We start from the raw sequence: 27,772 nt of genomic DNA on the forward strand, positions 1-27,772 counted from the left end.
CACACAGCATTTCAAACGAAACACGTGGCATTTGCATACCCTGTTTCACGCTGTTAAAGCTTTTGCGATCGGCTCACAATGCCGTTAATCGTTAATTCATGAACCAGTTCATGATCCAGATAAATAACCCGTTCACAAGTTCATCAACAGGTTCCAGCAACAATTATTTTTAAATTTACTGCGTTATTTTGATTATTTTTTTTAAACGTTTTTCTAGTTCATGAACCAGTTCCTGCTGAAAACCCCAGTTCCTTGAAATGAAATATAAATCAAATTTTTTTACACATATATTTTTTAATTTTAAAATATTTGTTTTTTTTTTTTTAACTAAATACATTACAATTGCATTTGCTTTATGTAAAAAAAAATTAAGGTGTTTTATATAATTTATATTTAATATTTTTATACTTAAGTTTCTACTATTGTAATTATTTGTGTATTTATGTTTAAATTTATTTAAAATGTGTTTTAACTCATTTAAGTTGCTTTGGTGCAAAACATTTAGATTTAAATATTTTATATTTATAATATAGCTTGCTATCTCTCTTTAACTATCTCTGTTTTCGCTGCTTGTATTTGGATACACACATTATACATACATATATAAATATAGTTAGTCATATATATTCTTTATCAGTGTCACATGTAATTTGGGTATTTAGTTAATTAAAACATTTATATGTATATATATATATATATATAAATATTTCTATTCTTTTGCTTCTCAATTCTTAAGTATGCTAATTTCTGTTCTGCTTCCTGCTCGCACTTATTTCTACAGGCTTAATCTAAGCTTTGCTTTATATTTGCCTTGCAAAAAAAAAATAGCATATATTGTACACCGAGTTAGTAAGAGCGAGGGAGATCGCGTTAGTCTATACAGCAAGTATTTTTTGTTTCTAACCTGTTCGTTCCTTTTATAATAGTCTTAGTCTAACTTCTATTTGCAATTTTAAAAATAGCATAGCTTATGCATATTGCATACTCACAAAAAGACAGAGCGAGAGAACGAAAGTTGCTATTATCAACTACCTCTTACTTATTCTTTTTATACTAAGCGTTCGCTTATTTGTATTCGCTTATGCTGAGCGCATGTTGTAAACAGCAAGAGCGAGAGCGAGTGACTTATGTATACAGTGCACAATTGAAGTTTCTATTGCTATGCTGCCCGCTCATATTTATATTGCCTTAGTCTAAGCTTTGCTTTACAGTTGCAAAGCAAAAAAAAAAAACGTGCATTATATGCAGATATAGAGTGAGAGAGAGCGAATGCGTTGGTATGTACATCAAATATTCTAGTTTCTATTGCTGTGCTGCTCTCTCTCTACTCTCTTGCTATTTGCCTTGGCATGTACATTGATTGGCTTATGGCGCTACCAGATGTGTGTATAATTCATTATTGACTGGACCAATTGCTATCTAGTCGTCATCGTCGAGACTATCCCAATCATCGGATAGTTCCTCCAGCTGCAGCAGCTACTGGAACGGCACAAATTTCGTCATATCAGCGACTGTGGAACGAGGCGCAATTGCCGGATTTGTCACCGTTATGGGCAGTTCCAGGGATGTGGGCACTCCGCTGCCACTGCCATTAGTTACACCAATAACAGCCAGGCTATCGTCCAGATTGCCACCAATTGCATCCAAGGACAGAGGAGAGACTCGTCGATGATGCAATTGCAGTGCAGAGGACCCGCTGCCACTGGCGCGCAGGGCGGCGGAGGCAGCGCTGGTGCTTGGTTGCTCCAAGGCGGACATAATGGGCGTCTGATCCAGCAGAGCATTTGTCTCATTAGTTCGGGCTGTAATCGGCGGCGTCAAGTGCGATGCACTAACGGGCAACGTATGCGCCATAAATCCAACCACATCCTCTCCAGCAGCAGTTGGTGCCACCGCCGCCTGCGTCTCAATATGTAGTAGTCCTCCGACACCCACGTTGCTGCCGGCTAGGGCAACGGCCAACAAATCAGGCACTGGAGCAGGAACAGAGCCAGCTGCCTGCTCATCGTTGTGCAAGGTCAAATCCTCCAGATTGACCAGCTGTAAGTCCCGCTCTTGCAAATAATTCTTGGCCGCCTGCAAGATATCGGCGGCGTGCAATAGCGCCTGACCGCCGCCATCGATCTCAATGATGATGTCGTCCTGTTGCTCGGCTATATTCATTAGTACCTCAGTCGTTATCTCTAGCTGATGTCCACTGACATTCAGTTGGAGCACGTTCGATTGCAGTTGATAGATTTCCTCGGATGGCGATGGGTCCTCCACCTCATCAGCCGGCTCCTCAGCGGGCTCCGGGTCCTCCTCCTCATCCTCTTGGCCTTCAGCCAACTGATTTGAGGGCGACATCATGCCCAGAATCGCGGGCATAACATCTCCCTCTGCTTGTCCTACTCCTACTCCTACTCCTACTCCTTCTCCTTCTGCTCCTGCTCCTTCTACTACTACTTCTCCTGCTGCTTCTTCTCCTTCAGCTTGCTCTCCCTGCACCACCTGCGCCACGGCCTCACCATCCAGCAGGAAGACTGCCGATAATGGATGGCCTTCGGGTAGCCTTGGTGTCTCAGTCAATGCTTCCAGTGGCACCGGCACCAAGTGATTCTCATTATCCAAGTACAATGCCTCATTATTCAAGGGCGTGAAGTTGTTGTTGTTGCTCAGGGAGCACAGCATGAAGGTATTGTTGTAGCCAGGAATGGGTCGAGTCATAACAGCACAAATCCTGGGATCTGTTGCCGGCTCCGGGGGGGTCTCCTTCGATTCGTCTGGATCGGTATTGTTGTCGCCTGGGGGCGGACGGTTTTGTGAACGTGAGGATGTCGCCGGCTCATCATCCAATGGATCATATGTTCTCGGTGGCTGTTGCCTCTGCTGCGGTGGCTGCTGTTCTTCCTGCTGCTGCTGCTGCTGCTGCTGCTCCGGCTGCTGCTCCTGCTGCGGTTGTTCGTTCTGCTGATGCTGCTCCGGCGGTTCGACTTGCTGCTGTTGTTTTTCACGATGTGTCTCCGTTTGCTGTAGCTCCGTTTGCGTCTCAGCCGACACCAGTCCAAGCTCCAACTCGAGCTCTAACGGCTGATCCGGCTGTTCCTGCCCCTCTTCTTCCTCCTGCTCTTGCCTCCGCCTTCTAGTCTCTATTTCAGCTTCTGCATCGCTGCTTCGCCGCTTTCTTCTAGTCTGCGCCTCGCACAGCAGCTGCAGCTGATGTCTGGCTATCAGCACATCATGCTCACTCAGGCTGGCCAAAGCTTGGCAGGATCTGCTGTTCCGTAGGCTGCTTCTGCCCTCACCATCCATGTCTGCAGGCGGCTCGCTGAACGCTCTGCGATTGAGCCTGAGAGTGGGTGGCTCCTCGAGTCGCATTAGCAACGCCTTCTCCTCGGCATTTGGTTTGTGTTGGCTTCGGGCACGCGCCCAGCGTTCCCTGGCAATGCGACTGATCTCTGCGCTGCGTCCACTGATCATGTCCGCCTCGTACTTGAGCAACATTTCGCGTTCGCGCTTCTTCAGCTTCAGTTCGAAGCGTCGACTGGTCGAGGGTGTTGCCGGCGGCGTTGGCGACCAACTGGCTGGCGATGAAGGCGAGGCACCTCGAGGGGATTCCTGTCGCAGGTTTGCATAGGCGGCAAGGGCGCGTTGGGCTGCGGCTGATGTGGAAGCTACTGGGGATTCAATAGATGCTAATCCAGGTGATTCAATTGGCCGTGGGGGCGTGGCAGCTAGAGGTGATTCAATTAGAGCTGACTCAGCTTGCGAGGATTCACCTGTGGGACTCAGCATTCGCACGTGCTCCTCTTCTTCGTCCTCTTCCTCATCCGCTAACTGCTGCTGCTGAAGAGCGCTACGATGCTCAATTTCATCATCCTCCTCCTCATCCTCCAGCTCCTGCTGTTGCCTTTGATATATCACCACTTCCACCGGGTCTTCATCTTCGTCCTCATCCTCGACCTCTTCCTCCTGGAGTTGCAACTGCTTAGCCTTCTCCTCTGCTGCCAAGTATTCCTGTGACTTATCTTCATCTTCATTGTCCTCCTCTTCCTTCAGCTCTGCTTTCTCTTCCTCTTCTTTTGAGTTCTCTTCTTGCTCCATTTGCTTCTCCGGCTCCTCTTCTGTTTCCCTTAGCAGCTGCTGCTGTTTCATCTCTTGTTGCTGCTGTTGCTCCCCCTCTACCTCTACCTCTTCCTCCACCTCATCCACCTCATCCACCTCCTCCACCTCCTCCACCTCCTCGTCATCCTCTTCCTCGTTCCTCTCCTTTTGACTCTGTTCATCCCCTTCCTGGTCTCTCTCCTTTTGACTCTCCTCTTCCTCGTCATCGCCCTCTACTCTCACTAGCCGCTTCACCTGGCTGCGACCGCTGCCTCCACTACTACTGCTGCTACTGCTGCTGCTGCTGCTGCTACTGCTGCTGCTGCTGCTGTCGCTGCTTCCACAGCTTCTTCTTCTGCTGGCCCTACTGGCTCTACTCAGTCCACGACTTCGTTCACTTGCACTGCTCAGATCGCTATTCACCGAGTTGGGGCGTATCTCATAGAGATTGGGCAACAAAATGTCCTCCAGTATGAGCACACCACTCGACTCCGTGGCCGTGGTCGACTCCTCGACCAAAGCTGGAGCCGAGCGCTGCAGCTCGCGCGCCTCCTCAGCAGAGATGACAGCCATATTGGACAGAATGGAGCTGCTGTTGCTGTTGCTGTTGCTGTTGCTCGTATGCTGCGAGGAGCTGTTGCTGTTGGAGCTCATGTGGATGTGGATGTGACTCAAGGCAGGCGACGCCAAGCCGCTGAATTGCGAATGGATGGGAAAATGCATTTGGCTAGCAAAATGCATTTGCGTTTGGAACTGCAGTTGAGTTTGAGTCTGAGTCTGAGTTTGAGTTTGAGTTTGAGTTTGAGTTGGCGTTTGGATTTGCACTGGCGACGAGCTGCTCAGCTCTTCGGCTGTGGGCGTTGGCGTGGGCGGCGTTTGAGCCAGGCTGTAGCTGGACAAGACATTAGATCGCGATTTGGTTTTGGTGTCGCTTTTGTTTGGCTTGTTGAGGCGCCGCCTGTCAGTCTTCAGTGCAGAAGTGAAGCCATTGGAACCGTTGGACAATGTCAGCTGAGGCGATGAGACCATCTGTTGCTCCTCTTGATCCTCCTCCTCCTCTTGCTCCTCCTCTTCGTCCTCCTCTTCCTCATCCTCTTCCTGTTTCTGTTCCAGAGCCTGTTGCTCCTGTTGACTGGCTTCTTCCTCCTCCTCCTCCTCCTCTTCTTCCTGCTCCCCTTTCTCCTGCTCCTTCTCCTCTTCCAGCTGTTCGTGCTCCATTTGCTGCTCGTGCTCTTCGCGCTGCTTGTTGCGCGACTTGAAAATGCGTTTCTGTCGCTCCTTGATGGGCAGGCTCGACTGCTCCGTCTCGGCCTCCAGACCACCTGCGGCTTCCAATTCTTGCTCCTGTTCCAGCTGCTCCTGCTGCTGTTGCTGTTGCTGTTGCTGCAGCAGCAGCTGCTGCTGCTGCTGTTGCAGCTGTTCATTGAAGCCTTTGAAAATGTCCTCATAGGATTTGCCCAGAGATTGTTTTCTAGACTGGCGCTCCTCAGCGCCATTGGCCAGAGCAGCCGTGCTGGTAGCCGTTGCTGGTGGGGCTGGAGGTGGAGCAGATGGCTTAGTGCGTCTCCTATAGCTTAGACCATTCGTACCCTCGGCGACGGGTGAATGCGGTTGCAGTGCAGCTGACTCCAGTTGCTCGTCCTCTTCATCAAAATCAAAGCAGGAGACGGCACTGGGATTAAGATTGAGATTGAGATTGGGATTGGCATTAGCTGTTGCTGTCCTCATCGAGCGCTGCGGCTCGGCGGCGTCGATAAAGACAACGCTCTCATTGGAGCTAGCATCGCTGTCTTGGATCAGGATCGGCTCATCTGGCAAACAGCTGCTCTCGGCGCTAACGTCGAACTCTTGGAGCACCACATCGCGGCGATCCTTCTTTGGTATGTTGCGAATGCGTTTGGAAGACGATGAGCTCGATGAACAGGATGCTACGGCGTTAATGGACACATCATTGGATGCATCGTTTGTAACTGGACTGGCTTCGGCATCGGCATCGGCATCAGCATCCTCCTCTAGCTCCTGCTGCTCCATCTCGTGCTCCAGCGGTTGCCTCTGCTGCAGTTGCAGTTGCAGATGCTGTTCCTCCTCCTGTTCCTGATCCTCCTGCTCGTAATCTCCCCATTCAGCTAGCAGTCTTCGCTGCAACTCCCGTGAATCATTCACGATCTGATTTGGAGTGCTGCTGCGCTGCTGCTGCTCCTCCTCCGTCTGCTGGCTCTCCTGCACTCTTTCAGCTATGGCTGTCTGCTCCCGCACAGCATCCGTTGTCGACTCTTCCTCCTTCTGCTTGCGCTTGCGTCCACGTTTTGAAGCCCCTGGCACGGGCGGCGAGCTGTGACTCGATCTGCCTCTGATATTTGACCTGGACTTGGGCTTCGCTTTGGTCTTAGGCAGGGACTGAGACCTGGATGTTGGCGTCGTCTCTGGACTGGATGACATAGTTAGGGTCGGACGATTGGGCAAAGTCTGCGAAAATGGCGACGGCGACGGTGACAGCGGTAGCGACGGAGATGGCGAAGACGTCGAGGACAACAAGCTGGCGCTGGTTACTGTGCAGCTCCTGTTTCTGGAGTGGACTACGCGTGGTCGGGGTGTGGGAAGCACAAAGGTAACAGAGGAAGAGACGGATCTTCCTACAGTTGGTGTCCCTGCGAGGGTTGCTGCTTCTAGCCCTCGTCTTCCTACAGTGACTGCTGTTGCTTCTGCTCGTCCGACCTCATCTTCTCTATCTTCTGGGTCCTCTTCTCCATTTGCTGATCCTCTTCCACTGTCATATCCCCTTCTGGCTGCTTCCCTTGCTGCTCCGACTCCTCTTCTCCTTCCTCTTTCCTCTCTTTCTGCCCTGGCTCGTGCGCCCTCTGCACTTCCACTGGCTGCACTCTCCTGCTGCCTGATACTGGAACGCGTTAGTCTCCTTTGCTTCGCCGGCGTTGGTGGCGTGGACGGCACCAAGGGCGGCGGCACTGGCATCGTAGCGCGCATCTGATGACAACGTTTGCGTCTCGGGTCCCGCGAACTTATCTGCGTGTTGCGACGCACCAGCAGCGCGGAGCACTCGCTGGACGACGATTCCAGGGGCATGGGCGACTTAACCACACGCTCGATGCTGGCCAACGTCAACTGGGCAATGCTCGCTACCTGCCTTTGCTCCTCATCATTGAGCGGGGCATCCACCACAATGGAAACGTGCCGCGATTGACAGCGCCACAGCGAGGAGTAGGTCGCCAAGTCACGAGAGATCGACGTGTTGGCCCTTCGGGATGATCGGTGCTTGTTCCCCAAGCAATTGTTGCCACAGCCTGGCATCGCTGTGGGTATGGGTACCTGGGCGCCGGTGCTCAAACGACTCAGCTCCAAGTGAGTGCGTCTGTGAATGAGCAGAACGTTCATGCTGCTCGTATGGAAGTCGCACAGGTTGCACTCATAGCGCTGATCGTTGCGTCCCTCGGGTCGTGCATATGCGGAAGCCGGCGCTCCAATGTCCATGATACGAATCGAGGAATCCTGCAACACACAGAGAACGTTACTTGGAATCGATTAACTCAACCGAAAGCATAAGTGTAGCTGGCAAATTCGAATCGACAGCTCTGTAGACAATGCTGTATAAGAGAGGCCACCAAACTAAGTGCCGTGTGGAAGACCCTACAGCCCTATAGGGGCACATACGCATGACAGAAGTCAGCACATAGTCTGAGCTATGTTAGAGGAGAATCAGAAGCTTATACGAGCACACATTGGATGGAAGCTGGACAGAAAAGATATGCAAAAGACACCAGAAGCTAGCTGAGCTCAAGCTGAGCCAACAGGCTTACTCGCATGGAATATAGTACACGAAAATATATGTTACAACGACATGTTGCTTCGTGAGTTATATATCTACTGTCATCTATATACGGGTCTGTGCCATATAATGTAATTCATAGAGAATAGTAGAAAGCGGCAATGTTCTACAAGAGTTGTAGAAGGTAAGGAATGCATGTGTTTATATCAAACTATATATATATATATATTGTATATAGTATAAGTAATGTATGCAACATATCTTATAGAACTTTGATTGATCAGGAGCTTTGCCGACTGCTCAGTTTACATAGATTGTAAACAGCTATATATCTAGCGTCATATACCATGTCGTTGGTTTAGCTATATCTGACTACTATATCTATGTTTTTGTTAACCTCACTCACATTGTTGTTGTCGTTGTTGATGTGATTATTGTTGGGGATGTTAATGTTGTTGTTGTTGTTGCTGATGTTGATGCTGCTGCTGCTGCTGCTGTCGTTGTTGATGTGATGATTGTTGTGAATGTGGCGATTGTTGTGCTGCTGATTGTTGCTGTGGCTGTTGTGGCGACTGTTGTTGAGATGGTCAACCAAATAATTGGACAGACTATTGCTGTTGTTGCGGTTATTGCGAGTGTTGTTGCTGTTGCTGTTGCTGTTACTGCTGCTACTGTTGCTATTGTTGTTGTTGCTGCTGCTGATGTTGCTGTTGCTGTTGCTGTTGTAGTTGCCATTGTTTGCAGCACTGCTATAGCTGCTGTTGCTGTTGCTATTGATGTTCATGAAGCTGCTGCTGCTTCTGCTGGCACTGCCACTGCCGCTGCCGCTGTTGCTGCTGCCACTGCTGCCGCTGCTGTTGTTGTTGCTCGTGTTGGTGCCGACGGTGGCGGTGGTAACGGTGCTCGATAGCAATGCCTTAATCAGGCTCTCATGTCGAACCGGTGGCTCTGCACTCGTCACATTTCTTTCTGCCCAACGATTTTCAGCGTGTTTCACGTCCTCATTGAACTTCTCCCTCATATCGGATGCAACGGATTTCTCTGCAAGGCGAATATATGTTAGGATCGATTCGAAATAGAAATTCTTATAGACAATATCATTCATTCAGTCTTTCAATCTGCATTTTCAGCTTTCCCAACGCATTAACAACTTTCATCATGTGCGACAGTTCCTCTTCGACTTCTTCTTCTTTGGCTATAGCTACTTATATACTTAACTTCACCTTTACTTCTTCTCTCTCTCTCTCTCTCTCTCTCTCTGTCTCTGTCTCTCACTCACTCTCAATCTAAGTCTCATTCTAATTCTCATCCTTATTCTCTCTTTATATCTATATCTCTCCCCCTGTCTCTCCCACCCACTCCCACTTCATCACTTCACTTCTCTCCCACTCTCCCCGTCTCTCCTTCTCTCACTCCCTCGCACACACACATCTAGCAATCGGATAGTTTAAAGCAAAAGCATATTCGATCAGCTATTGTTAGCTCCGACCTATTCTCGTTGCTCTCACATTTATTTTATATCTCGTAGTGTTCACATCGAGCATACGAGCTCCTCAAAAATATATATATTTATATAAATTTATATTTTTTTTAATTTTTATAAAATCTGTACAGATATATATTTTTGTATTTTTGCACGTATTAAGATTATTTATATTTTGCTAAAAAACAAATAAAACCATTTGAGAAACAGCAAGCAAGAGCAACAGCAAGAGAGTTAGATAGGCAGAGATATAAAAGTGCTAACCAAATTAATATCCAAAGCAGTTAAAGGTAACACGGCAAAGGACCAAAGGGAGACAAAGGGAGGGTATGCGTGTAGGCGCGGAGGCCTGCTGCTGCGGCAGCAGCATCTTGGCCAACATAGTTAACGCCGCCAGCGCCATTTCGCACCTGCGATTCCAGACGATCGTTGATAACGTGAAGCCGTTGCAACAGGCCCTGGGGAGTCGCCAGAGTCGTCCCTTTATAGTCGGAGGCTTGGCTACGGGTGTTCTCATCTACTATTGCGGGCATCGCTGGTTCAAGCAGAGGGAGCAGATGGTGCAGAAGGATCTGCATTCAAGTGCATGGAACGTGGACCCTACAGGAGCTGAGCAGCTATTGAAAAACTATGAAGCTGGAGCTGGAGATGGAACAGATGTTCAAGATGGAGGCGTTGGTGGTAAGGTTTTAGCGGATGTTGAGGCTGGACCTGGGACTGGAGATGATGCTGAAACTTTATCTAATACTGAGCTAACTACCTCCTTCTCCTCTACCTCACTGGAGATAGAGTAGAGTCTAAATAGCCATCAATCAATTGAGTGTCTCGGGAGAACTTCCCCGAGGTATCTTCTTCGAATCTCAGATAAACAATACTAAATCAACCAGTCAAATCTCGAATGTCTCAGCATCAATCGTCAAGCATCAATCAACCAGTTAAGAGTCTCTCAACCAACCAACCAATCAAACAACCAATCAACCAATCAATCAATCAGGAGTAACAAGTGAAGAACCTGTAATCAATCAAGAGTTAAAAAAGAATACGCCTTAATCAAATCATTCAACTAAATATCAATCAATCTTCTATCAACAGTCTGGCAAGAATCAATCCAGAGTGTGGAAGGAGAGAGCGCTCATTCTCGAATCAATCATTAAAGAGTTCAATATGCATTCATATATATATATGCACATATATGCATACAATAATTATTTTCTTTCTTTAAATTGATCAAAAGTTGTGTGCATATATTTCGGTCTATGAATCCCGACATTAACTAAACAGATATATACACGTGAGAGTAAATATACACGAATCGATTTAATAGCTGTAGCTCTTCAGTTTTCTGAAGCGAGTATCGAAGGTCAGTCAAGCATCCAGTTATTCTGGCAATTATAAAATATATTTATATACTTACTGGTGCCCAGCTTGATGAACTCCTTTTTGTGTTCGCATTGAAAGGGATAGATGAGCTTAGCCGTGTTCACCTGCTCGCTGCAAAGTCAGCCACAAAAACAAAAACAATCCAGATAAATCCCATTTTAGAGATGGTGGAATACTTCAGATTGGTTACTTACAAAGTGCGTTCATTGAAGAACTCAACGACGGCGTAGGGTCGCCGCGAGCTGTTCACGAAACGAAAATCCTGCGACGAGGTCACCTCGCCGGGCCACCATATCTCCGAGTTGTGAATCTTTACCCAGACGATGTCCCCATCCTTGTATTGCCGCTGCACCACCTCCTCGTTGCGGAAGCGTGGCATATTTATGCTTTATATATGAACAGATATATAAGCTCTATAGATGTATAACTGTTTTCCAAATTCGTAGTCCAAGCTCGTGTCACCTCTGTTCCTTATGTCTAGGTCCTGCTTCAAGGATTACATCTGGCCTGAATAGCTGCAAACATTTTTTAGGTTTTTTTTACTTTTTTGGGAGATTTTCATTAGAGTTGAAATTGGAATATATAAATATATATACCCATGTATAACCCCTCTACAAGAACGGACAAGGCACATCGGACATCTGCGCACTTAAGCTCAGGCTCAACAACTGAACCACAAATTGATCTCGTTTCGTAACAATTCATATATAGATATATTTATATGATATAACTATATAAAAAATATATTTTCTTATACATTTTAGTTAGCAATTCGAATTTAAATAAAAATGTTTGCTTAATACTCGAAATTCTTAAAACATATATAAAAACTTTTCTTAAAATTAATCGAGTAAACGAGGGCTAAAGTCGGGAGTGTCCGACTAGCAGTTACCTTAGGAACTACTACGATATATTCTGCCATCGAAACTTAAATAAAACTTGCATACATATATTATAAGTGCATATTAGAAATAAATTGTAATATATCTTTTATTTAATTATTCCATAGAAACTAAAAATGTTTGGTTTGGGCGAGCCTTCAGATGTGCTTTGTGTAAAGTATCTATATATTATTATAGAGATACTTTGTAGCTCTTATACTAAACAAACTCATATACTAACGAATACTTTTTAGTCCGTATACTAGTTAGCTAAGCCTTTAGATCTTATACTACAGATACTCTAGTCTTATACTAAATAAACTCTCTTAAGCTTTCGACACAGAATAGTTTTAAAATCTTATAATATAGTCCGGTTTCTACCTGCTCCAATTCTAAGCAAAACTTTTCTCTTATACAATTGTGCTAATATCCCAGGGCTATGGTACAGTCTTATACAGTCAAACAGACAAACGAACAGGATCTAAATCGTCTCAACTTTCCACACCTTCTTTCGCTACAGCGAAGCCAATATACCCCGCTTATACATTTTCAATGTGTACAGGGTATACGAACAAGAAATTATAAGACAAATAAAAGTTTTCGCTTTGGTTTTTGTTTTGACTGTAATTTATTTATATTTTTATTTATTATGAATAATTGTTTACAATATTTCGATAGGTATATTATATATATAGAAATGAATCCATATATATATATATATATATATATATATATATTTGTATAATTTTGTGTGCATATATAGATAAGATGAGTGTAAAACGGGGCATCCAATATTTTAGACACACAAAAAACCAGACATGAAAAACAAAGCGAATTGCAATAAAAATAGAGCTCGAATGAAACAACAGTTGCTACAATTAGAGTGTTATCGATTATCGATTTTTATCTTTTTTTGTTCGCTTTGTATACAAAATATACGCAATAGAGTTTTACTTAATTTTTTATATAATTTCGAATAAAAAGTGAAACATTAAACATGAATAAAAATTGTAAAAAAAATTGATTTGTTTGTTTCTTTTTTTTTTTTTGTTTTTTTGGTGTTTTGTTTAAGAAAATATGTTAAAAATATATATATATTTCGTCTTAAGTTAAGGCTAAGCTAAGTTTAAGTTTTTTAGAGTTTCTTGTGTAAAGTACATCGATATAACAGCGTCATTCCAATCACAATTTAGCACAAAGACAGAAAATTACAAAAACTAACATTAAAATTAAAAAAAAAAATGTTTCGACAGCCAAAATCGAAATATATATCGATATAGATCTAAATATCTATTTAAACACAAAGGCAAACAGGCATAATAGAGAGACATAAGGAATATAAAAATAGATAGAGAAAAATAGAGAATGGCAACTGTTAACTGCTAACAGCTGTTAACTGAGAGTTAACAGTCTGCTAACATTACAAAAGTACAGAAGCTTTTACTACTACAGTTATACACACTTATAAACACAGTTCACATAAAGCAGTCTGTAAATTATTTCAGTTTCTGTTGTTTTTCTGTAAGTACACTGTTCCAGGAAATCTGTTAACATAAGATATAACAGCAGATGTTAAGCGCTTTTTGCTTAACATTCATAGACTTTAACCGTAACTATTCCACATTCGACTGAGGTGCTGTTAACAGTAAATGTTAAGGGCTACAGCTTTCGACGCATGCAATTCGCTCTGTTAAAGAGCTCTGTTGAATGTTATAGATCTATATAACATTTGCAAGTTCTCGATGTTACTTTCATGGCTCTGTAAACATCAACTGCTAAGTGTGTTGTTTTAAAATGCAAATGTAAGCTCTGTCTTATTGTTTTTTGCACTTTCATGTTAATAGAGACTCTTAGGTATGCTGTTAACGTTAATAGTTAGATACAGTTAACGGCTTTGTTAACAACTGTTAACTGTTAAGTCTATGGTTATCGGTTATGTTCATGCCAAGTGATCTGACAGCGATATTCAACGATATTTAAAGCTGCTGTTAATGTTTTCATTTGCAGTCCGTTATGAAAGCGTTATCTGTAAACGGCAACATCTACTGTTAAGCTTGCTGCTCTGTTCAGAGCAACTGTTATGCTTATGTTAACATTACAACGCCCGCGTTGTCTGTCTGTGTCTGTGGGTGTGTGCGTGTGTGAAGAAAGTGTCTTTTCCGTTTCCATCAATTACAGAGCGATAATCCAATGGGGGCGGGGATTGGATTAGTTGATTGATTGGTGGGTTAGGATTGGGGGTCTTTTGGTTATCTCGGTTGCCTTTTTTATAATGTCTTAGATTTCATTGGTTTTGGAGGCTTGAAGCAATGTCATTGGGTATTATCCGCACGACCGCCGTTGCCATTGGTGGAGGCAGACGTTGCCGTAGCCACATCATCGCCCACGATGAGCACCTTGCCGACGCCATCGGGCGCAACCAGCTCACCACTTAGACCATCCAAACCGGGTTCGCTAACGTCTCCAGGTATTTTTGGCTTTGGACGATGCGTATCGACAGCATCGATTGGCAATTTAATATGCTCCACCTTACAGCCATAGGCGACAGGTGTTAGCTTAATGACCGTATGCAATGGGACATACAAATAGGGCAACTCATCCGCTGACTTGTCCAAAAAGTAAGCGAACAAGCACCTCAAGACAGCCTGATGGGAGACAACGAGCACATTGCCCTGACGTTCCAATTCCATGATGACAGGCTCAAGACGTGCCACCAGATCTTCATAGCTTTCGCCGCGTGGATAGCGATAAGCAAACTTGTTGACATCGCGCGCCTTAAACTCTTCGGGAAAACGCTCTTTAATCTGCTCATAGGTCATCTCTTCACAGTGACCCGCATCGATCTCGTTCAATGCCTTCCAACGTTCCTGGGGCGCTTTCACATCTGCTACAGTCTGTATGGCACGTTTCATCCAAGAGGTCCAAACACGCAATCCATCGATCTGTTGCTGCGAGATGAATGAGGACAAGGCTCGGGCATATTGGTGTCCACGGGGACTCAAATTCGAGTCGCCACCAATTAAGCCGCTCAAATTATGTTCCGATTCACCGTGACGCGTTAGATAGATGGTACGTGGTGTTATGTGAATGTTCATCAGATAGTAAACAATGCGCGATTCGACATGACCTTCGTTGTTGTAGACGACGACCTTTTTGCCGGCATTATAGACTTTCATGAAGCTGAGATGTGATTCCGCAACTTCGTCAATCGGCTGATATCGCTCCTCGTAGTGTTCGATGCGTTGCAAGAAGTCTCGCACAACCAAGTCCGTATTCATATTGATATAGTCCGGAGAGCTGACCTTCACTTCCAATATATTCTGTTCAATGATTTGCGGATCATCGCATATCGACTCGACAAAGAATAAGCGAAAACCATGTTGCTTAACCACAATATCGTAGATCAGTTGACGACGGTCATGAGTCGAATTGGTAGCATCAAAGACAGCAATGCTGCCGAGTCCACTCAGCAGCCAATCACACGAATCATGCAGTGCTTGATTAGCACAGCGATTCCGAATTGCCATTGCTTCCTCATTATCGGCACGAAAGAACTCATGGGATTTATAGGCGGTCGTTGCATGACGCCGATACTCTCCCAAATTAAAGACACGCGTCGCGATGCCAATCCAATTGAGATAACGTGCCAGCTTCTTCGATATGAAGGTCTTACCTCTCGCGGGCAAACCAACCATTGCAATCACATGAGGCGTTGTACAATCGGCTATTGTCCGCTCGCCACGAATCGGAAACGGTTTGGTCATCACCGTTTCCGATGTGGGTGGCAGCAGTTTACGCAACTCTTCCGACATAACCGACGGACAGACATGCAACTCATTTTCAATTGCTAAATCGGCTGTTTTTTTCAACTGATTCAGTGAGGTGGTACGCACGCGTAACGACGGCGAGGTGTTATAGGGCATATCCATGATGCTGGTGGCTGTTACGGTACGTACTAGCTCTTTAGCGGCGGCTACTGCGGCGTTCTGTTGTACCAATTGTTGTTGTTCCAATTGTTGTTGTTGCAAAATGTGAACGCAACAGCAATTGCAGGGCTTAGAAGTTGGTAAGGTTGTGGATAAGGAAGCAGAGGAGATGGAGGAGGCTGAGGAGGCGGAAGAGGTTGTTGTCACGGAGGAGTTGGTATTGTTGGTGTTGTTGTTGTTGTTGTTATTGTTGTTGTTGAATGTCAACTTTTGCTGTAGCGTGGGCAACAATTTCTGAGCTGTTGCTGACGTTGCAGTTGCTGCTGTTTCCTCCTTGTTGTTGTTGTTAGCTGCAATGTAATTGAAATGTGTTGAATTGTTGTTGTTGTTGCTGTTGCTGCTTAGCAATTGTTGCTGCTGCTGCTGCTGCTGCTGAGTTGTTGTTGTTGCTGCTGCATTGAGCATTTGTTGTTGTTGCGTGAGACATGAAATTAGGCGAGTATTTGTTTTAGTTGTTTGTGTTGTTGTGGGCAATGGGTGTGATGCAGTGTTTGCTGTAGTTGTTGTCGTGTGTTCCACATGAAGCAGCCCAACAATATTATTCATAAATATGTGCGTGTGTATGTATGCGAATGAGCCGTGCCAAAAAAGAACACAAAAAATGTGAGTTAAGAATGAAAAAGAAACAAAAAAATCAAAATTAAACCAGTTAAGAAAGCCCGTTAGAAGCAGACGCAATTAAAAAAGTAAGAACTCGTAAGAAGCAAAAGATAACTACATTTACACACACGCACGCTCGCACATATAGTCTCACACACATACACACCCACTCATACATACATACATATGCTTTAGTTATACATACATAGATATATGTATCTATCATATAAATATGTATATTTGACTTCTTTTTGCACTTGACGCAGACGAACCCCGACGAATGACTGAATTGAAGCGCGCAAGGAAAATTTGTGCGGAAAAGCAAAAGAGAAGAAAAGAACCAAAAGAATAGAAACGTGCGTGGGCGACGACGACAAGCGTTTTTATATGGAAACAAAATAAAACAGCTGTTGGCTCATAAAATATTAAATATAGGCATAGGAAGACGAGGGATGCGTGCGTGAGTGCGTGTCTGTCGGCTTTATTTATGATTTGTTATCGATAGTTCAGCCCTGGTCGTAATTAGCGATCGATTAACGCATAAGAGCGAAATTGTTGTATTGCCAGCTGTTGTTGTTGTTGTTGTTTTTGTTGCTGCTGTTATTAAATTCTGCTTATAATTGCATTTTGCTAATATGCACGTACTAAAAGAAAAAATCAGAAATGAAAGCAGAAGAAACGAAATGAGAAATACTGAGATTTCTATAAAGCAAAAAATATTTAAGCACAAGAGCTTAACACATGCTTTCTGCATGCATGCAAATATTTTATTTTCTTTTTGTCATTTACAGCAAATTGATTACAGCTCAAGAAATTTCCAAGGCAAACTTTGAAAGCGAACGAACAAACGAATGAGAGAGAGATAAGGAAAGGCCAATGGAATATTTGCAAGCAAGCAAATGCGGTAGGTGAACGGCAACAAAAGCATCGGCAAAAGACGTGTCTCTCTCTCTCTCTCTCTCTCCCTCTTTCAAGGTCAGCGTTGCCAGACAGGCCAAACTTTAACAGGCGTTTGCATGCAAGCATAAACACACACACTTATGCAAGCATACACACACGAACACACACATATATATATGCATATATAAGAGCTCTTACATGTGCAAAACGATCAGCTGTTTAGGTAGCAGTATGGTCAGTGCTGCCACACACCATTTCTAGGAGGCCAAGTCTAGCAGCACACCTTTTACCACCGACAAGTTTTTTTTTTAACTAGTTTTGGTGATTTTCATATATCTAGCTATTTTTAGAGATATATTAACTAGGTTATTTTAGAGAATTTTGTGATCTGTTGAAATCTAGCGTTTTTTTATGAAAATAGCCTTTTTAATTTACAAAATTTTTACAGATAATTCGATTTTTAAATCTACCACCAGCTAAATACACAATCTAGCCCTCTTTATCAATTTTTATGGAATATATGAATCTAACATTTTTGCTTAAAGATCTATCAACTAACGTTTCCCTTGATATACACCTAAGGTATTTTTGCTGTATATATTCAATTCTTGCCCTCACAAAAACAAGCTTTTTCTGATCGTTTCTAGCATTTAACTTTTTTATCTCAGCAAATTGACAGTACTGCTGCAATAAAGTTCCATTGTGAATGTGCTTGCTTGCGTGCAAATAGCTATTTTTTTTATTTGAATATTATTTATTAGGCAGCAAATTGATTTACAATTAAAAAAATACTCAACAGGTTATTTATAATTATTTATATAATGCAAATGGTGCTAAAGCTACTGCATACTGGAATTGCGGCCACAATTAATTATTAATGGCTCATTAAACCAATTGGATTCCAATAATAGTAGAAATAATAACAACAGCCGTAGTAGCAGCAGCAGCAGCAAGAAATGCGCAATATGAAAAACAAGTAATTGAAGACTTTCATAACAACCAGCATGATAGCCAATCAAAAGCTGAATGATATGACATGATTAAATATGTGCATGAGTTACTTTGAGGGCGTGTGTGTGTAAGTGTGTGTAGTTGCAATTACCTGCGGCCAAGTTTAAAGTTGTAAAGCAGTGCGAGCGAGCGAGAAAGATGCACGCGCGAGAGTGCAAAATTATAAGAAAAACAACAGCAATCAAAACATAAAAAAAAAAAAAACAACAAAATATGGAAGGAAAAAAACTGTATAGCAGCAGACACAACGCTCAGTGCGCCAATACTAAAAATTGTGCACTAAATGCAAAAAGTTTGAAGCGAAGCGAAATTGTTACGCAGCGGCAGCACTAGCAGCTGCGCAGCCAGCAGCGCAGTTTGTAACTGTAAACTTTTTTGCTTGCTTGCCTGCTCTTGCTTGCCGGCTACAACAGAGGTCAACAAATCAAACGAAAAGCCACAGCAACAACATACATAAAAAGTATCTCTGTAAAATAAAAACTACGCAAAAAAATACGAAATCGAATGGCGCGACTTTTCGCTTTGATTCTGATTGGCAGCAAATGTATATATATGTGTGTGTGTGAACTAGTTCACAATTGCCTGTTTGCGCAAGATGCCAAATGACTGGAAGGCGCTGGGCTGCGGTTAGAAGTGAGGCGGTAAAACTTAACTGATTCCAAGTGCAATTGATCAATAGCCAAAAGAGCTGCAACTTGAAAGGCATTTTGCATATATAACATATGTACATATACATATATATACATCATGCATACATAATATATATAGTGTATACACACGTGTATAGTCAATAGACAGATTAGGGCAGACAGCAACAACTCAAATGCAAATGGAAATGCGTCACGAAAAAATCAAACTTGACCCGCGATTCACGATCTGCGATAGGCAAGCGAACGACGAAATTAAAGTGGAAAGAGAACAAAAACAAAGATGTTTTGATTCGCAATCAGCAGCTTTCCAAAACTTTCCAGTGCTACTTAAGCTGAAATCCTTTGCAAGTGCTTAAGAGCTATATTTTTGGTCGATCATTGCCTCTCGCACACTCTGCATTAACTACATTTGGGTTCATTGCTCTGTCTCACTTTCTCCTTCTCTCGTTCTTTATAGCACTTTAAGTCTTATTTTATTCTTCTCTCTAAATATCTCTTTCGGTCTATTTTTCCCATTCTCCTTCTCTTTCGCTCTCTCTTTGTCTCGCTCAATTTATTCTTTGAATTTATTACTCTTCTCTTTTTCAGTCACCTGTCTATTTGACTCTCGCTGAGTATCTCTATCACTCTTCATACATCTCGTTTTCTTGTCTCTCTTAATATATATAAATTTATTTCTATCTCTCAATCTATCTTCAAATCTTATGGAGAGTTCTTTCTCCTCACTATTCTAGAGAATTTAAGTCTTTCAAAAATCCTTTATCATTATCTAGAGTGCTCTTTCTAACATAATCCGCTAATATCTACATACTTAAATTGTAATTGGTTTTCTTTTCCCACTTTCCAAATCTTTTTAGACTATGGGACATCAGCAGTTGCTTTCATTGTCGTCTTCCATTTGCATCTAAATTTTTCTTTCTCCATCGCTTATCATTGTAATCTAGCAGCTGTTGCTGCTGCTGCTGATGTCGCATTCATTCGCTTTGCACGTGGACAGCCAATCTGACCGCACACCAACCCACCCACACACACACAGATACCTTTGACATAATCAGTGATTGCTTGTTCTTCTGATTTTCAGCTGCTAACGCCGCTAGGTTAATCAAAATGTATTTCGAATGATTTCCAACTGCGATTGATAAGAGTATGTTGTATTCAAACAACAATTACAATTACAATTACATTTGTGCCGAACTCTCATTAACCCTTTGATAATATATTAAAAACGAGAAGAGCAATAATAATAATTATAATCAGTACTTGAGCAGCTGACGCGCTTTTAATAAGATAATCAGAGCTTTGTTTACTGCCTCCTCTCCACACCCCGGCTCTTTCCTATCCAGCGACTCTTATCAGAAGTTAAAAAGCATGGAGACATACATACATATGTACGAAGAGACGATAAGCAAAACAATCATCTAAAAAGGAGAATAAATAGGGGTGATCGACTAGCACATACCCCAGAAGTTTTGTATTCGACTGATAGTCAGTCAATCAAATCATCATCGATATGCAAAAGTGTATGATCGACTAGCACTACCCTGCAACTTAACCCTTAAACTTTAATCAATCAATCATTAACACTAAGCTGTTTATTTATAGATAGTAAATGCAATCAGGAGTTCATGTTCACAAACAAAAAAGTGCCACTGCGTTAAATATATATATATATATATATATATATATATATATATATATATATATATATATATATATATATATATATATATATATATATATATAGATATATATATATATATATATATATATATATATATATATATATATATATATATATATATATATAAACATACATACATGTATATATTTATATATATATATATATATATATATATGGGTGTTAAATATAACACTAATACCATTAATTTCGCATTGATAAGTCGTACCAGACATTCGTAAGCCCAATGCAAAAAAAAAGCCGAGATAAACAATATTTATTCAAGTGATAAAAATACAAGTGAAGAAAACCAAAATATTTGTCAGTTCTCTATATACATATGTACGCCCACTTATACAATTTTATTACTGATTTACGTGCCTCGCTACAGATAGATCAATAAATTAGTAATGGAAATATCTATTAATCGATTTATATTGCTTTTTGTTGGGAACGAGTATTAGGCAGTCGTTTATACCCGACAACAATACTCTTACTCTTTATCTTTGCAACACAAAGTCGTTTACTTTGACTCAACGACTTTTGTAATATTTTGCAATATTTGATAATATGTGCTTTTGCAGCACTGAATGGTGTCAGTGTTAACAATAGCACAGATAATGTCGAAATCTATGAGCATAACTATCAGAAAGCATCATTAACAAATTTTGTGATAGAAAGTTTATTTGAATCAGACCTATTTAAAGCCAGTACACCAATCTAATCAGAAAAAAAAAATAGTTATAAAAAGTGGAAGTACGTGAGCAAATGCCCAAATGCGAACGATGATATGGCATATGGGCAACTGCTACAGACTAGTGAAAACTCAATAAAAATAAAATTGAAATTGCTTTAGTAATGATTCTGCGGATTATACTTAGTACATGTAATTAATTCATTAATATATATTATATAATATATATTATATAATAATATAATGTAATATTATATTCTATACCACAATACAAAATATATAGACAAAACAAGCACATTAAACGCTATGTCTAAATTGTCTCATTTGCCCCACTGTGCAAGGCAATGCTTCCTTCTTTTCTACTTTGAGTGCGCATCTGCCGCAGTCAACAAAATATGAGTTCACCTTGACATTGACAATTCCAATTGCAATGTCGCTTCCTCCTATTCCTTCTTCTTCTTCTCCCTTATACAATTTACAATATTTACTTATAAAGTGCATTGTCTTATACGGCACTTTCGTTTTCGATCAGGTTTTATTTTGTTGCATTTTCATTTGCATTGGACGCAGGGCTCAACAGCTTTAGGCAGTCATAAACGTGCCAAGTGTTTTATAACAAACAACAATGTGTTACCGCCTGGCTCATACTCTCGCTCTCTATTTAAATAAATATGCTTATCCAACTCTCTCTCTCTGTAACATTAGTCATCAAAATTGCCGCTAAAGCTAAGCTTACGAGTATAAGAGTGAGTCAATTTACATTGAGTTCATACTTGCCCCTACCTTCCGCTTGCTCACACTTGCTGCTCTTTAGCTGGGATCTTTGCTATATGCAGAACAGCAGCGCAACATGTGTGTGTGGAAGCGGGAGGGAGCTACCAAGTTAGGATATTCAACTTTCACCCACATAGATAAAAGCAAATTCGTTTAAGCTTTTGCCCATTGTTTGCTAATTTTGCCAAAATAAAAAAAGTTATAAGGTGTTCAAGGCCAAAGAACACTCGCAATGTTTGTTTCACACAATAATTCCGGTTAAGCAGACTAAATTCGCAACTTAAGAAAGTCTATATTTATATATACATATATATATATATATACATATATATGTATGAACATTTAATATATACACACATAATATATACATATGTATGTTTATGTCTCGTCTTTCTATACAAAATCACATCAAACTAACAAACAGTAGAGAAAAGCAAAACATATCAAGTCTGAAGGCGGAAATTCACAAAAATAGCAACAAAAAAAATTCTAATATATTCGAGAAAGAGGGGAAAAAACAATAACAAAACAAAAAATATTTTGTCTGGTTTGGCTGTTTTTGTTTTGGTGATTACGAATGATCTTATGATGATGAAGTTCAAGATAATAATGATGATGATCATCATGACAAATAACTGTAAAGGCATAACAAAAACATCAACAACTACAACAACGAAGCACCTGTCCCTGCATTCGTATGTAGTTTGCCCATAATATATGAGCGCAACCAACAGCCACAGTGTGACCAATCACATAAACACAGACACACCCACTGCATACATACACGCACACATATGCATGTTTGCAGTAATCGAAAGGCAAACACAAAAAAAAAGAAGTTAATAAATCCGAACGAATTATATAAAAATAATAAGTCATTAAACTTTAAAGAAAATGGCAAACAAGAAAAGAAGAAAAAAATAAATCACGCGATCGTAACTCAATGTGTGTCACGCAAAGCAGACGAGCGAATATGAAGAGCATGAAGTAGCAACATCATGTCAGCATAATTTTTTGGACAACAACAACAATAATGGGACTAGCAGTAAAAGAATGAAGCTCAAGTGCAAGTACATGTGTGTAAATGTGTGTTTGTGTGTATGAGAGTTTAGTGTGTTAAGTACAGGGTGCTTTTATTAATACATACATAGTAATGCACCAGCGGACGCCGGCGTGGCCTGACGACCTGTGCTGCCACCAAATCGCGTGGACATTGTCGCTGTTGTCGTCTCACAGCATTGAGCCATTACTATTGTTGTTGTTATAGCGCTGCTGCTGCAGCGCGCGAGACGCTAGCGCTTCCTTTGATACTTTTGCGTTTCGCAAGCAAAGCTGATACACACACACACTCACACGCAAATATATATATATATATATATATATATATATATGTATAGACACAAAAGTGAAGAAAAAATAACACAAACACAGCTACACCACAGTTCACATATAGACACAATTAGCTCGCATGTGTGCGTGTGTGTGTTTCGTGGGAATATGTATGTATGTGTGTGTGTGTGTTTTAAGTTTAAGTCCGCGCTACGCACAAAAAGGTAAACGAAATTTGATCAGACAAAATGCCGTCGCGCGCAAATGCGTTCCGCACACGTCGCTTGTCAAAATAAGAATGAGCAAAACAGCAAAAAGCAGCGAAAAATGGCACGCGAACGATCGCTGCGATGGAGACGCTGGCGATGACGCGTCGTCGCTATCAAGCAACAGCGTTAGTGAAGCTCACATAAAGCTAGAAAAAAAGCTAATTTTGTTATGTTATGTTATATATATATATATATATAAATTTATATATGTAAATCAATCTGCATTCTTCGACATAAAACATTTACACACATATATATAACAATAAGAGATTTGTTGATTAAATCAGACAGATTTGGCTTGACACAAAATACAGCAATACACAAAAAAAAGCTATTATGCGCAGCACTCTCTCGCTTCGTTTCTAGCAATAAATAGCGTCGTCAGTGCTGCGCAGCTGACCGCAGAGACAATGCGCATATGAAGAAAAATCAGTTTCATTGTACATTATGTATATAAACTGCATTATTCGACATGCCGAATGATGGCACAAAACATATACTCACACACACATATATAAAACACTTAGATATTTATATATTTAATTAAAATATAGCTAATTAACACATACATCGAGCTAATATACGCAGCACTTTGAAGTCGATTTCTTTGTCGAAAATGTTGTTAATGCGTGGATTATGAACGGTAGCTGGCTAGCAGGCAGCACTGCCAGCGATACCGTTATAAACGCGATAAGAATTCGCGCAACGCGTGTCCCATGACGAAAACAACGTCAATTGCACTTGCCATACATACAGACAAAAATTATTGTATGTATATATACTATATACATCCATACATATATATATATATATATATATATATATATATATATATATATATATATAAAGGTGTTGTATATGTCTATATTTGGTATATTTCCTAATTTAATTAGCACGTTTTTAGTACAAGCGACAAAAATGTTGTTTGATTTAACTATTTTACTCGAATTTCGTACATTTACAAAATGCAATGATGAAAAGCAATAGAGAAAAGTATAATGCAATTGTTATTGAAATATATATACACATACATATATTTAAGCTTTCATACCACTGTGCGCATGTTATTTGCTTTTTTCTCCTATTTTATTTGTTGCCAAATTACTCAAATCGATAATGAAAAATTATTATATAAAAGAGAAGAAAAGAGGAGAGAGGAAGTAGGGGAATTGTGCGCAACAATCTAATGAGAAATGCAAAGTGTGCGACCGAAAAGCAGCTAGTGTGCAGAACTAGGCTTTAGCTCGTGCTCTCTCTCTTTCTCTCTTTCACTTGACTATATAGCAAAAGCATAACTTTTGCATGCAATATGTATGCAAGGATAGGCAAGGCAAGCTCGAGTATGTAAACCAATGCAAGAGGAGCTGAACAACAGCGCAACATGTGTTAGACAAAGAGCAACTATAATAATGGCCTTGACAATATTGTGCAGGTATAACAATCAAAAAAAGAGCATCGAAAGCTGCAAACTGCGCTTTAGCTCCAGCTCCAGCTCCAACTCCATTTTGCCCTCATTTTAGCTGCAAGCTCTTTGTCATAATGGAAGTCTTGCTGCTGGGCAGCACTTTTTGTTGTTGTTTTTATTATCTGGGGAATTATGGCTATCTGACGTCATTGACTGACTGACCGCTGCCTGGAATTCGAATTCGAATTCGAATTACACTTAAAAACGCAATAAGCAAATGTGTCGATTGTTAAAAACAAAATTTGAATTTAAATGCCTAGAAGGGAATTCGTTTTATTCATGAAAATACTAATGGATGTATGGAAGCAAACATGTGTTGATATTTAATATTTATTACATTGCAATTAAATGGCATTTTAGAGGGAAATAAAACAACTCAAATGCCAAACAACTGGCAATCAGCAACTTCGCTGGTAACGCTTTACTACCTTCTACTTTGTTGCTAAAAAAAACGAGTTTAGGTGCTAAAAAAGTTCTTTTATCAACAATAGCGCGCGAGGCATTTGAATGGGGAAAAAGCACTAAACACCGCGCGCGCTTTAAATGCAACACTGCCAAAGCTTTTACAGTAAAAACGTCCCTATGTGTGTGTAAGAGAAAGATAGAGAGAGTATGGCAAAGAGCGCGTAAGAGTTAAAATATAAGCCCGAAAGAGCGCAAAGCTGAGGTGCAAAACCAAATGTAGGAAAAGTATTAAGAAGAAAATAGCATATATATATTTTTATGTAATTTATATATATATATATATATATATATATATACATTTTATAAATTAATACATGTTGCTAGAGAATTAAATAAAAATTTAACGAAAAAAAAAACTTAACGATAAAGAGAATGCAACAACAAAAACCAAAGAGCGGCGAATTATTCACATTTAATTTACTCATTAAGCAGCAGCATGCAATCAATGAAAATTTTTCCAACTTGTCAGAGTGTTTTTCTGTTGTGTGAGATGGTGTATGCATGTATGCGTGTATGGGTGTTTCAAAAAGAAAACATTACAAATATCAACTAAATCGAGTGCATCTCTTACCTTTTCTTTCTTACGCGGCGAAAAGCTTGTTGCTCTGCCTGCTGGCCAAATGTAGAAAACTTTCTCACGTTCTCGCTCGCTCTCTCACACACATATATACTTGCACAAATACAGATACAGGCGCAGCAGCCACGCAGCGAGAGACAAAAAAAAACACTTTGTTGTTGCGCACTTAACAAAAATATTAAAATTATATTGTTTTTTAATTATTTATGCTCTTGTTTGTTTGTTTCAATTTTAATACATTTCTTTTATTTTATTGTTGCTTAATATTATTTGCGCGCTCTGACAACTGTCGCTGCTGCTGCTGCTTTGGCCAACACTTTTTTGGCGAATGTCTGCGATGAGAAGATATCGACTGAACACAGCTCGACGACAAAAACGACGGCGACGGCGAAAACGACGACGGCGACAACGACAACGACGTCGGCGAAGACGAAAGGGAAGCGGGAACAGCAGAAGTAACAGCAACAGCAGCAAACAATCAAAACACAAACTGGTTCACTTGTATATAATAATTAATAAATAATAAATAATCATATAAACAATTATTTTATTCAATTTGAGTTTCACTTCATTTTTCACATTTATAATTTAACTGTTATTTTTTTCAAAGCGCACATTTTTCCAACAAAGTGCACTTAATTATATGACGATTGGTGTGCTGTAAAAAAGGCAAAAGCTTGACAGCACCAATACACGCACTGGAGACGACGACGGCGACAAACACATACATATGACTATGTATGAGTGTTTCCATACACTTATATACATAAATATATTTATATCTATTCTTTAATTTCCTTTAAAAAATGTCCTAGCTTACATTCGAACTTAAAGCGTATTGGCTGCAACTATTTTCCCCTACCTCCCTGTCCCTCACTCTCTTATACGAACATTTTGGGGAAATTGTGTATGGGCACACTTACCGCTATGCAAGTGCAGTCCGAATCCGCAAGAGTGTCAACATGACAATTTGTGTGTGTGTGAGAGCTGCGACAGTGGATGTGCTTTTGTTGTTGTTGTTGTTGTTTTGGGTGCTTGCTCGCTCGCTCACTCGGACACACACGCACACAGGAGCGCTTCAGCAGCTAGAATTCTCAAAAAAAAAAAAAAAAAAAACGCACACACGCACACAATACGAACATCTGTATGTGTAATATACCGATTTTTTTGTTATATACAAAGATGTACGAAAAAAATGGTAAGTTTTCTTTTGCTCACAAATTGCACTGCGAGCGCATGAACAACGAACTGATAACTTCTCCAAGGACTACAAATTCATCAATAGAATCATATATTCTTTTATTATATATATTTTTTTTTTGTTCTATTCGTTTTAAATGTACAATTCGTTGTTTTACTCAACTGTGTTTTGTATATTTAAAGTTCAACCGAACGATGCGCTATGTGCAGTACACTCACACAGAGCCACACACCGAGCGACACACACACACGTACGCACGTACACCGACAGGCACACACACACACACGAAGTAAAAAGTATTTTTTCTTATTTGACGCAATTGGCGGATACTTTCAATTCGTTCCCTATTGTAACCGAGCCATTCATGGAGTTCTCGCTGCAGAAGCCACAATGGCTAATTCAGAGGTTTTGCAATTCGACGATCAAATTACAATTACGACAAAAAAATAGTAATAGAGCAAATAAAATCCCGCAGCGTATCAGAGACGTCGATGTAGGGCTGACTAAAAACTATCGATTAATCAAACATCGGTCAGCGATACATGCACTTGTTAAGTACACGCAC

The 27,772-nt window shown here is 41.0% G+C and overlaps 2 protein-coding genes across 3 annotated transcripts; both read right to left on the minus strand.

Annotated features, from left to right (window-relative positions):
* Positions 1-438: 438 nt before the first annotated feature.
* On the minus strand, positions 439-27,717 carry LOC111605600 (trichohyalin). The gene is given in 8 exon segments (XM_030223823.1): positions 439-4,735; positions 4,842-4,909; positions 4,912-7,587; positions 8,271-8,300; positions 8,583-8,905; positions 10,762-10,838; positions 10,922-11,242; positions 26,930-27,717. Coding segments are annotated over 7 exon segments (6,618 nt in total). The 5' UTR covers positions 11,107-11,242; positions 26,930-27,717; the 3' UTR covers positions 439-1,476.
* LOC111604064 (6-phosphofructo-2-kinase/fructose-2,6-bisphosphatase 1) lies at positions 12,902-23,248 on the minus strand. Of its 2 annotated transcripts, none has more exons than XM_023321974.2 (2): positions 23,049-23,248; positions 12,902-15,884 (listed from the first exon to the last, which is right to left on the minus strand). In XM_023321974.2, the coding sequence occupies exons 1-2, from the start codon at positions 23,146-23,148 to the stop codon at positions 13,921-13,923; spliced, it is 2,064 nt and encodes a 687-aa protein (XP_023177742.1). In that variant the 5' UTR covers positions 23,149-23,248; the 3' UTR covers positions 12,902-13,920. The 2 variants fall into 2 exon arrangements, with proteins under 2 accessions (XP_023177742.1, XP_023177825.1); XM_023322057.2 differs by lacking the exon at positions 23,049-23,248 and adding an exon at positions 18,197-18,298.
* Positions 27,718-27,772: the final 55 nt, after the last annotated feature.

Source organism: Drosophila hydei, unplaced genomic scaffold, assembly GCF_003285905.1.
Source record: "Drosophila hydei strain 15085-1641.00,03,60 unplaced genomic scaffold, DhydRS2 tig00000296-arrow-arrow-pilon, whole genome shotgun sequence".
NCBI lineage: Eukaryota > Metazoa > Arthropoda > Insecta > Diptera > Drosophilidae > Drosophila > Drosophila hydei.